We start from the raw sequence: 14,742 nt of genomic DNA on the forward strand, positions 1-14,742 counted from the left end.
TTGTGCCATACGTTGACTGTCCTTTACTGACTGCAGTAAAGGAACACAATGCAGCATGTGCTTGTTGAAACAAATCAGCTACAGATGAAGAATGCACGATGTCTGGTAGGATATCAATCATGCTATACAATGAATGGATGGCCTGAAAGTGCAGTACTGGTGTATGTTCACCTTTGCAGATGTTGCGTGACAGTGGACAGGTGCTGATGGGAGCTCATCCACCCAATCCCTCATCATTTCGAGAATCACATGGTGGAAAGCAAGAGCTCCTCACCATGTGTTTCTCCTTTTAATCTTATTTTTTAAGCCTGGGCTGGATTTATATAAGACACACTGAATCCTCAGTGACTCAGGATTGTAGTTTACTTGATGACAAATCTTTACTTTCCCATCCGAATGTTCCTTCTATGTTTAAGGTTAATTACAACGTAGAATGACATTCTAACATGGACTAGTTTCATTGCTGAAGACAGAATGTGCTGCGGTTTATTGCTGTTTTGTTTGTCTTGCTGCCATTTCCCCTGACTGGACTTTTGTAGATCTGGGACTTTGAAATGGGCATTAAGGGTGTAAGAAACAAGAGTCAATATTTGGGTAGGTGCACTGCGTGAGAAGGAGAAAGCAGGAAAGCACTCAGGCCCATATTTATACTTTTTTAGCGCCGCGTTTGCGTCGTTTTTTGACGCAAAATCGGCACAAACTTCCAAAATACAATTGTATTTTGGAATTTTGCGCTGATTTTGCGTCGAAAAACAACGCAAATGCGACGCTAAAAGAGTATAAATATGGGCCTAAATCTACTAAGATATGGCACTGTCCTGCTCTCTCTCTAGTGCAGGCTCACAATCAGGCCACCTAGGGCCATGCACATAGCATTACTTCTAGCATAGCTTTTGTACTGGACAGGTATCCTTCCACTACAAAATACTATGCTAAGACTGTCTTTTTATTTTTTCCTATTTTGATTGTGTGGTGCTCTGCCACTTTGGATGTGTGCTCTACAGTGCAGCACACATGCAAAGTCAGAAACGTTTGGAGAAATAAAACCAGTTCTTTTTTTTTACACCTGTCTCAGAGGTGTTTATTTTCAGCAAAACCCTGTCTACTATTATTAATACATAGGGTTTTGCATCAAAAACCTTGTGTTATGCATGAGAAGGCACATATAACACCCATGGAACTCCCCGTGACGCAAAGTAGTGCAAGGAGCTGCCCTGCATTACATCCAGGTATCTTTCCAGTGCAAACACCGTTTTGTGCTGGAAAGTAAATTCAAAATAAACATTATGCGCTGGTTTGTCCAGCGCAAAATGTAAGTATATCTGGCCCTTAGTTGGAAAACTTTGATCACTTTTGCTAAAGACGAAGTTTTCTGACTACACAGGTGGCGTTTAAAATTCCTAGGCCCCTAAATATTGCAGGCATAAATGAATATGCTATTCCTATGATTTTTTGTAGCATTAAGACAGCATGCAATAGGTTACCCTCTTCTTAGCATCTTGATTTATCCATGGGATGCAACTATATAAGTTGACTTCTACCAAAAATTTTTAAAGTACAGGTCCAATACAAGCTGAGCTGTACCTTGTATCAAGCAGGTTGCTAAAGGCGAGGGAAGATTAGAGGGCACATTTACAAGAAAGTGGTGCATCATATATGATGCGCCACTTTTCCTGTGCCCACCACCACCACCTAACGACACCATGGTTGCACCGTATTCACAATACGGTGCACCATGGCAGTCGTTATCACAATAGTGTCAACATTTTTTACGCTATTGTGGTGATTTGCTGCACTCGCGTCAAACATTTTGACGCTAGTGCAGCAAAGCACAGGGAGGCCCATTAAATATAATGGGAGTGTCATTTTAATGCCTGCCTTGAACAGGTGTTAAAAATGACAGAACAAGGGTATCCGGGTGGGGGAGACCACGCATATTGTTTCCGTATATGCAGATGATGCATGGGTGTACCTTCGGGAACCCAGTGTCTCGGGGCCCTTGTTGCTGCAGATGTTGGGCGCCTTCAGAGTTGTGTCTGGTCTTAAGGTAAATAGGAAGATGTCACTCCTGTTTCCCTTGGGCTCCCTTTACGGTGTCCCCCAGGATGATTTGCCGAGGGTAGGACTCAGGTGGGAGATTGAGAGTTTCCGGTATCTTGGCATATGGGTCACTCACACTGTGGTGGCGCATGAAAAACATAACATAGAACGAGTAGCTACCGGCCTGGAGCGTTCGGTCTCATTCTGGAACAGATTACCTCTTTCTGTAATGGGCAGGACAGCTGTAGCAAAAATGGTGTTCCTGCCGCGATGCCTTTACTTGGTTCAGAACTCCCTGTTTCTGCTGTCTGCTCGGCTCTTCCGCTGTCTGGATAGCTTTCTGATCTCATTGGGGTGGGCCGGTCGACATAGTAGGGTGGCGCTGCCTGTATTACAGAGGGATCTTGAGGGGGAGGGCTGGTGATTCCCAATATTAGACATTACTATTACACAGCGCACCTGTAACACGCTGCAAAGTGGATGACGGAGTCCGACAACTGGGAGAAGAGATTGTAGGAATGCTGGATGGACGGATGTTGGTGCATCTATTGATGTCGTGTGGTCAGTCTGAATCAGTCGTCCCCTATTTGGTCAAGACCACTGCCTGGATCGGGGAGCAGGCCGTTAAGACTGTGCTCTGACGGGCCCCATTTGACAGAGAGCTGAGGATATGGAAGTTAGCACCCTTTAGGGACATGGAAAATCTGATGTCCATGGAGGGTTGGAGGCTGGGAGGCTGCGAAGTGGTTGGAGATCAATACCCCTAATTTCCTTTAATGAAGCTCAGGATTCATTTGGTCTGGGCCCTGGGCAGTTCTTGCAATATGCAAAAATGGAGAGTGTGGCTCATGAGATTTGGTATTGTTTTCTGATGGCCCCGCAGGCCTCGGTGGTGCTGAATGGACTCATTAATTGGGGTGAGGGGACTCACTTAAGCACCCAGTTTTACAAAGCCCTTTGGGATGATCAGCCAGATGCGATAAGTGTGGCGCGTAGGGTGTAAGAGCATGAATTGGGGGAACACATAGAAGAAGCTGATTGGGAACTGGCGTTATTTCTGGTGCACATGGTGTCATGCAACAACAGGTTTAAGCTGTTACACTTCAACTTCGTGCACAGGACATACATCACACCTAACCGACTAAACAAGATCGACCCGAGACGCAAAGTGGGGTGCCCCAGGTGTGGAGCTTTTGGTGCTTCCTTCCTGCATTTGGCTTGGACCTGTAGGATGGTGTATAACTTCTGGCAAGAATTGGTTGGCAGAGTTGAGGAGGTCACGGGATTGGGGTTGGAGGCAATGCCAATGACATGTCTTTTGGGAGTAGTCCAGAGACCACGGGCCGGGTATCCCATATAAGCTCACGCAGCTGGCACTGGTGTTGGTCAGGCACAGGGTAGCTATTGGATGGATGAGTGCCTGGAGTCCTTCAATCCCCTGTTGGATTTGAGATTTTAATGGAATGGGGCGCGGCTGAGGAACAGCACATGCGTCTGGCACACATGGATGAGGGGGCTTTAACAGATGTGGTGGCTTGTGGTGCCTTATTGGAACGGGTTACTGGAGTGGAGGAATTAAGTTCTGCAGGAAGCATGGAGGATGAGGGGTGTGAGAGTACGCCTTCAACCAATTGGGCAGGTGACGGCCAACTACGGTGAGGTCATGGTTTTACTTTATACAGTTTGTTTAATGACTGGTCTCATGCGGATCTTTGGCGGGGGAGGGGGGTCTGAGGGAAATTCTGCAGCAGTGGTTGCTATCGACTCTTGGCTTGGATTTATGTTAATGAGGCCCTCTGGTACTGTGATATAATGATACGGCAATGTCTGCAATAACCAGCACTGCACTGTATGTTTATTGTAGATCATGTTTTTCAAACTCAATAAAAACAGAGTTATAAAAAAAAAATGACAGAACAAATGCCGCAGTAAAATGTTGTAAATTTCACTGCGCCATTTTTATGGGCCTCCCTGTGCCGGAACGCCCCACTTGCATACATTATGCCTGGCGCAGGGATAATGTGGCGCAAGAGTTCACAAAATGGCGCAATCCAAGCATTGCGCTACTTTGTAAATATGGCGCGGCAGAAAAGCCATTTTAGCATTAAAAAAATGACTCTGTGGCAGCACTAAGGTAGCACAAGGGGCTTGTAAATATGCCCCTAGGTCAGGTAAATGAAACACAGATTAGACTGCACACATCTTTGTTACTTCACTTCAAATCTTCGCTTGTTGGTCAAGGACACAATGATCAGAATTACAAACCTCTTAATTTTCCATCGAAATTTGGATTTGTAGCTACTTTCAGTCCCGGGTGCGGTAACAGGAAACAGGAAATGTTTGTAAAACAAGAATGGATGTGCTTCCGGACATTCTGCAGCTCTTCGTGCTGATTCTCAGAGACCTAAAGACATCAACGGAGGCTCTTGTGAATGCACATGAAAAGAATGTAAACATCAGCAGCATTAAACTAGAGGTTACTTACATCTGGAAAAAGAAAGATTGCTTCGGATTGCTGTTTTGTTATTAGCAGTACATGAATAGCTGTTATGACAAAATAAGGACTTTTAGTCCAACTGGCGTCTGGATCCATTGTCTTCTGCAGGATTGTGAAATACACAGTGAGGGGTGCACAGGAGGCTCTGCCCTGCACAGGACGAACATTTTGCAGTCCCAAAGCCTACGGTTTGCAAAATCCCAGACTGCAACCACAAAATGTATCCATACAAAATATGAAAGACATATTACGAGTTGGAAAAGTCTTTTTGACTTGTAACATTTTTGGCGACTCATTCCGAAATGGATTTTGTGCAAGGGACTAAAAGAAATAACTCTTACTAACCGCGATTTCAAATTGCATTCATCAGTGGTTTGGGAACACAAATGCCGTCGTAAACCATTGATCAGATGCCCACACCTAGTTAGAGTTAAGCTGATTCCCTTTTGCCCTTGTGGAACGACCTTCCCTCTGGAAATCGTATTGGCTGTCCTCAGGGGAGCATGCAGTAGCTCAGTGGAGGTTTTCCGACATGAATAACTTTTAAAGGAGCTTCTGTCCCTTTAAAGGACAAGGGCTACTATAAAAAAGCGTTGGCAAAGCCAATAGGTCTCACCTATACAAGAGCTATTGGCTTTGGTAATGTGTTTTGCCATGTTGTACACCAGTGTGGCCGCTGTTCAGCATGGCTACAAGTTAGTGGCATGGAGTGTCAGAGTGGAATAGGGGAGTAAAGTGTTGTAGAATGGATTTTTTGGAATGTCGTAGACTGGAGTAGGGGGAGTAGAGTGTCGTAGAGGAGAGTAGAGTTTAGAGGTTTAATGGCAGAGAGTGTCATTGAGTAGAGTGGGGTGGAATAGGGTGTAGTGTGTTGGAGTGGACTGAGGTTGTGGGGTGGTTTGGATTGGAGCAGAGTGGGGTGGATTGGACTGTGGTAGAGTGGGGTGGATTGAATGGAGTGGGGTGGATTGGTGTGGGGTGGATTGGATTGGAGTGTGGTGGACTAAAATTGGGTGAGGTGGATTAGATTGGATTGGGGTGGGCGGTTTGGATTGGAGTGATAAACTGGGGTGGGGTGGATTGGGGTGGGGTGGATTAGATTGGAGTGGTATCAGGATTGGGAACCCAAAGCAGCCCTGGCAATTTTGCAAAACCAGCCCCCAGGGGGGATTGGGGGAGAGGTGGGGCAGACTGCAAGTGTGAAGCACAGTTGCTTTTGTTTCGAAAGGCTCATATTGCAGCACCACTGCAAAACGGGCCCCCACAGCTGCAAAACCGTCCCTTACCGCTGCCAACCCGGCTCACTCTCCCAGCTTGCCTGAGAAACACCAATGCCCGCTACTGCCAGTCTGGCCCTGAGTGGCGTGGATTAGATTGGATTGGAGTGGGGTGGATTAGATCAGAGTGGGGTAGATTGAACTGAAGTGGGGTTGACTGGATGGGTTGGAGTTGGGTGGACTGAACTGGGATGTGGTGGGGGTTTGATTGGATTGGGATAGAGTGGGCAGATTGGAGTAGAGCCTGGTGGATTGGAGTGAATGGGGTGGTTTGGAGTGGGGTGGATTGGAGTGGAGTGGGGTGGGGTGGATTGAAATGAGGTGGGGTGGATTGGATTGGTGTGCGGTGGGCTGCAGTGGGATGGATTGGCAGTGGGGGTGTATTGGATTTGAGGGGGTGTTGGATTGGGATGGATTGGGATGGATTGGAGTGGGGTGGATTGCATTGAGGTGAAGTGAACTGGAATGTGGTGTGGTAGATGGATTGGATTGAAGTGGGGTGGACTAAACTGGGATGGGGTGGGGTGGATTATAGTGGGGTGGATTGGATTGGAGTGGGGTGCGGTGGGGTGGGGTGGGGTGGGGTGGATTGTAGTGGTGTTGGCTAGATTTATTGGACTGGAGTGTGGTGAAATGAAGTGGGAGGGGGAGGCTTGGTTGGATTGGATTGGGGTAGAGTAAGGTGGAGTGGAGTAGAGTTGGGTGGATTGGGTGGAATGGACTGAAATGGGGTAGAATTGGGGTGAGGTGGACTGAAGGGGTGGATTGGATTGGAGTGGAGTGGGGTGGGGGTAGAATGGATTGGGTGTGGTGGAATGGAATGAGGTGGGATGGGGTAGGGTGGGGTGGACTGGACTGGGGTGGACTGGACTGGGGTGGATTGCACTGAGGTGAGATGGATTGGATTGGCGTGGGATGATTTGGATTGGAGTGGGGTAGATTGGAGTGAAGTGTACTGGGGTGGGCTGGAGAGGGGTGGACTTGATTGGGATGGATCGGATTGGGGTGGATTGGTTTGGGGTAGATCAGATTGGGTTGGGGTGAGTGGGGTAGATTGGATTGAGTGGGTTGGATTAGGGTGGGGTGGATTGGATTGGGGTGGATTGGATGGGGTGGGGTGGATTGGATTGGGGTGGGGGTGGGTGGATTGGAGTGTGGTGGGGTAGGTTGAAGTAGAGTGGTCTGTGCTAGATTGGACCGGCATGGATTGGATTGGAGTGGCTTTGGAGTGGGTTGGATTGGATTGGATTGGATTGTTGTGGGGTGGAATGATTGGAGAGGGGTGGATTGATTGGAGAGGGGTGAGTCGGGTAGATTAAGGTGGTTTGGAGAGGGGGGATTGAACTGGAGTAGGGTGAATTAATGTGGACTGGAGTGGGGTGGATTAAAGTAGATTGTATTGGACTGGATTCAGGTGGGTGGACTGGAGTTGGGTGAATTGGGGTGGAGTGGGATGGATTGGATTGGAGTGATGTGGATTGGATTGGAGTGGGTGTATTGTTTTGGACTGGATTGGGGCAGATTGGGGTAGGGCGGATTCAAATGGGACAGATTGTTTGGATTGGAGTGGGGCAGATGGGAGCAGGCCGATTGGAGTGGGGCAGATTGTTTTGCAACTAAAGTGGGGCAGATTGGAGTGAGGCGGACTGAAGTGGGACAGACTGCTCTGGATTGGAGTTGGGCAAATTGTTTTGGATTGCAGTGGGGCAGATTGGAGAGGGACAGATTACTTTGTATTAGAGTGCAGCAGATTGCAGTGGGGCAGATTGTTTTGGATTGGGAAAACAATTTGACCTCTATCTTTTGCAGAAAGTCATGCTCGAGGCAGCCAAGATGGATTCAACAGTCCTCCGTTACACTAGCTCATGTACAGGCACTATGCAGGTACCACCCAACCCACATAACGTAGTATATCAGCGTTTAGATCTGAGTGAGCAGAATTTTACAGGAGTGGCCAGTAGGCCTCTACCACAGTGACACAGATGAAAAGATCTGGACACAACTATGGATTCGCAAAACATGCTGCCAGTTCTGCTCTGTGTGATAAACCCATGCCAGGGACAGTAATCCACTGTCAGTTTCATGGGGGCATGCTTGATGCACCCCTCCACATCCCAGTACAGGTCCCACACGTCACTCATATCAAGGGACAGGCCTTAGCCTCTGTGCAGATAGAAAGCTGGTATAGGTTTAGGGCCAAAACCAAAAATCAGGATACCATTTACACACAGTTGAGCACTCAGAGCCGGGGGAACATGACAGTACACTGTGCAGGGAAATCCCTATCCCAGTAAATGGTTAGTAAATCAGAACAATGCCTTGTGTTGGTGCACTTCTTTGCACGATACACAGCATCTTAGTAAATAATCACTTCAGTTTACACAAGGAGAAGTTTCTAATTCATCATAGTTTTTGTATTTACTTTAGAAGATTTAGAGGTGAGGAGTTTATAAATATTTGAGTCTGCGTGGCTTCCCTTTGTGGACTCTGCACATAAAAAAATAGGCCTGTTCTATCTTTTTATGTGTGGAATTCTCTGCCTGGACTGTAAAGGCTCTGCTGTCATAATATTACTATTAGTAAAATTAAACTCTTAGGGGCATATTTAAGAGCCCCTAGTGCCTCCTTGCGCCACATTAGCGTCATTTTTTTAAACACTAATTTAGCCCAACGAGGCAAAAATCTCTGCGCCATATTTAAAAAGTTGTGCAATGCATGCATTGTGCCACTTTGTAACCCCTTGTGCCACATAATGCCTGCGCCAGGCATAATGTATGCAAGGGGGCGTTCCCACGTTAGGGGGGCCAAAAAAATGGCATCTCTTTGCATCATGGATTTCTTTGCATCATTTTGTTTCGGCATTTTTTACGCCTGCTCAGAGCAGGCGTTAAAGTGGGGCATGCCATTGTTTTCAATGGGCCTCTATGTACTGTTCAGGGTTAATGCTAACATTTTGGTGTTAACCCTGAAGAGTACATCAATAGCATCAGAAAGTCTGACTCTACTGCCCCTTCCCTGCGCCATGGTGCACCGTATTTTAAATACACCACACACATGGTGGCAGTAGGGGGCGCAATGGGCTGAAAGAGAAAGTGACGCTACATGTAATGTAGCACTACTTTTCTTAAATCTGGCCCTTAGTTTTGTTACTACCAAAAAAGTAGTAAACTTGCACAAAAGTGTTTCTTTGCCTTTGTGAATCAGGCCTGCAAAGTGTGTCTTTGCAACATCTTTCTTGTATGTCTTAGGAATCATTATCTTGGAAAAGAGTGTGCAAATAGGTCCAGAAATGGTTAAATTAGTGCATGACTGTCCACAACTTAATAGTGTGAAAGATATTCAGACGTTCTTGGGATTTCCAATTTTTACAGGCATTTTGTCAAGAACTTATTCTGAGACTGTGCAATCAATTACAGAGTTCACAGTGAAAGCAGTAACCCTCTGTGCAGGGAAGGGCATTTGAAACCTTCCCTACATCTCCCGTGCTTCACCATCCTGATTGTACTCCACCTTGTGTAGTAGAGACAGATGCCTCCACCACCGGGGCCATATTATCTCAAGGCCTTGTGGCATTTTTTGCTCAAACACTTTCAGCATCCAAGAGGAACTACACTATCTATGGCAGGGCTTTGTTGGCAACTAAAGGGCATCCATGCACTGAAGACATTACTTAGAAAGGTCTGAACAAAAGATTGCTGTGTGGACAGATCACAAGAATCTGAAACCTAAAAGCAATGAAGTGCATGAATGCCAGACATCCCCTTTGGTCTTTGTTTTTCTTCCAATTTTCATATGGCATTCCAAATATTTTGTCCCTACAAACTGTTTTGATGACGTTAGACAGATACCGGAAAGAATAAAGGAAGAACAAGGGAAGATTTATTGCATGATTGGGATTGAAGCAAAATCTCACAAGAAATTGAAGTATAATGGTCTCTTAATGCACAGCAACAAGTTTGTCATCCCTGACAAGGAAGATCTTGTAGTTGTGTCATGACACACCATTAACTGGGAACCCAGGAATCAAGAATACATAAAGTCTAATTAAGAGACTGTTTTGGTAGGAAGACATTGATCAGTCTGTCAAGGATTATAATAAAAGATGCATTATGCAGTGCCTTGCGTTTTTCAACTTTTTATGACATGTATATTCTCCACCCAAAACTATGATCTGATCCATTTGGATCAGTGGAGTTACCTTCTGTAAAGAGCTAACACGCAGATTATCTCATGTTAATACATCAGTCATTAGAAACATCAGAAAGCAATTGCAGATTACAAAAACAGTGTAGATAGGCATAGCTCTCCAGCACCAGATAATCAAGAGGGAGAAAATGTTTGGCTGTCAACCATGCAGTTTGGGGTTCCTGGTACACGTCTGAAGTTCACACCGTGTTTTGTAGGCCCATATCAGGTAGTACGAAGAGTAGGTCAGGCAGCAGGACAATTAAAGCTGCCTACTAAATGGAAAATACATCAATTTTTAATGTCTTGAAGTTTAAAAGGACCACCAAAACCTCCTCCTATGATAAAAGTAGATGGACATCTAGGTTTGTTTCCAAGCTTACAACCTGGTACTCCTCTTATTTTACTAACAAAGTTTGCAATCAGTTTAACAAAACCATAGAGTAATAAATGAACACTTCAAAAACATCACATGAAAACACATGATCAATGGGAAGGGTACCATAGTTATAAATCAAAGATGATGAACCTTTCTTATGTGAGCAGGTTACATCTCAGCATAACATCTCACTGCAGCAGTTGTTCCAAATCATTGCAAAGCAGTAGCAACATCTAGACCTAGATTTACAAGAATCTGGCGCATCAGTGCTGATGCGCCAGATTTCCTGCACCCCCCCACCGCCACCAAACAACACCACGGGTTCACCATATTTACAATACAGCGCACCTTGGCGCATGTTAGGCCAATAGCGTCAACATTTTTTACGCTACTGTGGCGCTTTGCTGCAAAGTGCAAGGAGGCCATTGATTTCAATGGGTGCATCCTTTTAACACCTGCTTTGAGCATGTGTTAAAAATGAAGCCAAAAATGGTGCAATGAAATCTTACAGATTTCATTGCGCTATTTTTGCAGGCCTCCTAACGCCAGAACACCCCCCTTGCATACATCATGCCTGGCGCAGGCATAATGTGGGGCAAGGGGTCACAAAGTGACGCAATGAATGCACTGCGCCACTTTGTAAATATGGCACAGCAATTTTTGCCTCGTTGAGCCACATTAGCGTAAAAAAAATGACGCTAATGTTGCGCAAGGAGGCGCTAGGCCCTTGTAAATCTTTCCCTAGTTTAGCAATAAACCTAGTTAACATGGGGCATGCCTACATTACACAGTGCTTCAATAACCATATGTCTGGAATCTTTCATTGCCAGGCCCTGAACACACAATAGCTTTAAAAGAAAACTTGGTCACAGCTCCAGCAGAGTGCAGCAGACCACAATTATGTGCTAATGTGTCTCTGGATCAGTGCCACACAGAAACAACCCCTTCTTACCAGACCATGCCCTCACAACCAAAAGGAAAGAAAGAATCCTCAGCCTGAATGTCATACATGTACACCTGGCATTGGTCGTCAACACAAGTAAAGCTACGCTTGCATCAGCACAGGGTTATGACAACAAGCATACAAGGAGGACGTGGACTTGCTTTACAGTGAGTGCAAGTCCTCAGTCCTGGATCCTATACTTATGCTGTTACACACAAGGGCTTTATATTGTCTATCAGACAAACACTGGCTGTGGTTTCACTTACGAAGAGACCTCCCAGGTGAATACCAGCTCTGCACACGAAATTCATTACTGCAGGATGGCTCGAATTAATGTGCTCAATCTTAATTAGGTGCAAAAGTGTATCAGGAGCCGCCTGTGAAAAGCGGTACTAACTGTTTAAATGATGAGTTAAAAGAAACGATTCCGGGCTATTTTCCTATAGTAGACAGCCCCGTGTGACCAAGCACAGGTCTCACACTGGAGCTTCAAGTGCACTAAAAGCAATACTACAGAAAAGGAACCATACTGACGCCCACAACTCTAGCATAGTCAAAGTCTTGGCCAAATTTTCCATCCAGTATGCTAAAATCGAATAACCTCTATGGTTCTGAGTAAAGCTTGATAACCCCCAGAAATGGCAAATAACAGATTGCCTCTAAGCATCACACACCTGTGTCAAGCTCGTGCTGCATGGTGAAATATTTACAGGCAGTAAGATGCCCTAACATTCTGGGGCCTGAATATCAGCTACTAATAATTGGTGTGTGCCAAAAGCAAAGGACTTTTGTTTTCTCCAAGTTAACCCTAAAATTATGTCAGCATAACATTCATGAAACTTCAGGCCCAGTTGCAAGTCAGTCAAGTGCCTTTTATTCCGAAGCAGGTTGCCCATGTAAAACCAGGATCCAACGTGCTCGCACGTGTAAATATATGAGAATACATGTGCATATAGCATGCAAAGGTACCAGTGGCTTGATGAATGCAGAGCCCTAATCGTGAAAGCTATTAAACTGTCGTGAATTCTTTGACCAACCTTCAGACGTTTTTCCAAAAATTTAGTTCCTCCGTCAGATCCATAGGGGAATTCATAGGGAAAACTCCAGTCACGAACCAGAAATATCAGCGACTGTAAATGAAAGTAAAGACGGAAATGTAATTAATTCTCACAGGTATCTTTTCTGTCCTCTCAGATGGCAGCATCCTAGAAACACTCTCATTCTCTTAGACAATAACACCATGCAAACATCCCCACTCGTCTGCATGGTACAAGCACCTCTACTAACACCATGCGAGCATCCCTGCTCATTCAGGTGGTAACGCTGTGCAAGCTTTCCTGATCACTCAGAATGTAGCACCATAGAAACACCCTTGGTCACTCAGGCAATACCGGGACAGGCAGACCTCCACACTTGGGCAGTGGTGCAGCACACACTGCTAGCTCTCTCAGAGTGTACCATGGGGCAAGCATCCTTGGTCACGCAGATCTTTCCAACATAGACATTTGAAATGCTGCTTCATGGCACCTGATTTTCAGAAAATGTATGTGCCACTCTATACAATTATGTCTGACCAACCCATGGGCCTGAGTTAGAGTTGGTGGGTGCTACTCTAACACAGATGTGAAGGATATCCCATCCGCTGTATTACATGTGCAGTAGGATATAATCCATGTGTAAGACGGCATCCAGGTTATCTGTCACATTTGTGACGGAGTATCCCATCCTCCAAACTCTAAATCAGGCCCTCAGTAATATTGCAAACTTTGCATATTTGAAAAACCAGTTTTCACAAACATTCCAATTCCCTGCAACAAGATCGCATCCTTTCCTTAATAATGTCAACAGACTATCCTCATTGAGAACAGTAATTTGTACAATTGCAGTAATGAAGGGCCTTTTTGGGTCAGTTACGTTTTCGAATGAGCAAAATTGTTTGCCTGATCACATTATCAACTTCTGTTTCTTCTGACAAATGCTGAAGACCTTCAGCAATACCAGATGTGGTCCATTCTGTTTGAAGATTGTTAAGTAATGTAGTGTACACCGGTGCTTAATTTGTGCTAGTTGTTTCCGGTGCTGAGCACTGGCGCTTATTTTTGAGGGCCATCGCTTATTCTTCTGTCCCAAGCATTTAGTGCACATATGGGAAAGATGGAGGAAAAGAAAAACGAAAAAGCGTCACAATGGGAGAAATCAGAAAGCTGCAAAAGCGAGCTGAAGGGGCAGGGAGTTAAATGGATTCAAGAGGCCTGAGATGGCTTCAGGATTACGCTGCCTCAGTATTCCATGTTCCCACATTTAAATGCAGCAGCCGCATGTTTAAAAGGAGGGCATTGAGCACCGGCGCATTTTTATTTACAAATTAAGCACTGGTGGACACGTTAAGGAAATAAATCATCCCCATTAAAACATTTAGATTAACCATAAGATTTACAAACACATTTGGAGCTTGGTGTTAAAGACAGGTGACTCTATTAACTAAAGAGGATCCGTCACGTTCGGCTGCATCATCCATGGTTGAGAATTTAACATCTGAAGACAAGATAGGGTATTAATGAATCAATAGGTGTTTTCCTTACCTGGAAGGGTTTCAAGAAGGTTTCCTCCATGGCCAGTCGCCCATACTCTGTGAAGAGCTAAAGAGTCAAAGAGGGAAAGAAAGCATTACACAGGCGCTGATGTGTATGAAAGCAGGAAGTCTTAGTTGTTTACGTATCCAATAATGCAAAAATCTCATGTTCTATAAAGAATCATGTTATAGAGCTAGTAGTATTGTTAATGTTATTGAGTTGAAAAGAGGCGATACAGAAAGTGTTTATGTCTATAAAAATTCATGGGCAAACTTTCATGAAGTGACAGAGCAGTGCCAATTACAAATAGTGTGCATCTAGGGAGCAATAAAATGTTATGAAAATACCTGACTCAGGCTAGCCATTAGGAATTACTGCATTCAATTCCAGAATTTTTAGGTTGTATGTGCCACCTTAGTCATTAAGGTCCCACACGAAAAGGAATAGCCCCGCCCAGGGCCGGCTTTAGGGTAGTGCGATTGGTGCTGGCCGCCCTGGGTGCTGACCTGGAGGGGGGCACTGACCTCAGGGGGGGATGCTGTGTTTAGCAATAACTTACGATGTAGAAGCTTCTGCTGTAGTGTTCCTTGTGCGTCCAACTTTCAGGCAGCAATAAAAATGGCAAGATAACTCTTGTGATTAAGGTTCCTGCTAAAGAGAGAGATTCAAGACTTGTCTAGTGGCAGTTTTGACTTGCTGTAAAATAGTACAGAGAGTTAATATGCTTGATGCAAAGAACAGATCTGTATTTTATGTGGATAGTTGAGTGGATTAATAAAGTCAGCCTTTACCAGTGCTTTAAAGCAAATGAAGTGTAGGTAAGAGAGGGGCTATGGAGAGATGATGGG

General features: G+C 45.1%; 1 protein-coding gene across 3 annotated transcripts in view; it reads right to left on the reverse strand.

Annotated features, from left to right (window-relative positions):
• Nucleotides 1-14,742, reverse strand: part of ATL1 (atlastin GTPase 1) — a 177,547-nt gene that overhangs the window by 69,859 nt on the left and 92,946 nt on the right. For all 3 annotated transcript variants that reach the window (XM_069208685.1, XM_069208686.1, XM_069208687.1), the window contains exons 6-8: nt 13,904-13,960; nt 12,359-12,451; nt 4,306-4,444 (exon numbers count right to left, since the gene is read on the reverse strand). In XM_069208685.1, the coding sequence (XP_069064786.1) occupies nt 4,306-4,444; nt 12,359-12,451; nt 13,904-13,960 (289 nt within the window). The remainder of the gene's footprint in view (nt 1-4,305; nt 4,445-12,358; nt 12,452-13,903; nt 13,961-14,742) is intronic.

This window comes from Pleurodeles waltl, chromosome 9 (genome assembly GCF_031143425.1).
Source record: "Pleurodeles waltl isolate 20211129_DDA chromosome 9, aPleWal1.hap1.20221129, whole genome shotgun sequence".
NCBI lineage: Eukaryota > Metazoa > Chordata > Amphibia > Caudata > Salamandridae > Pleurodeles > Pleurodeles waltl.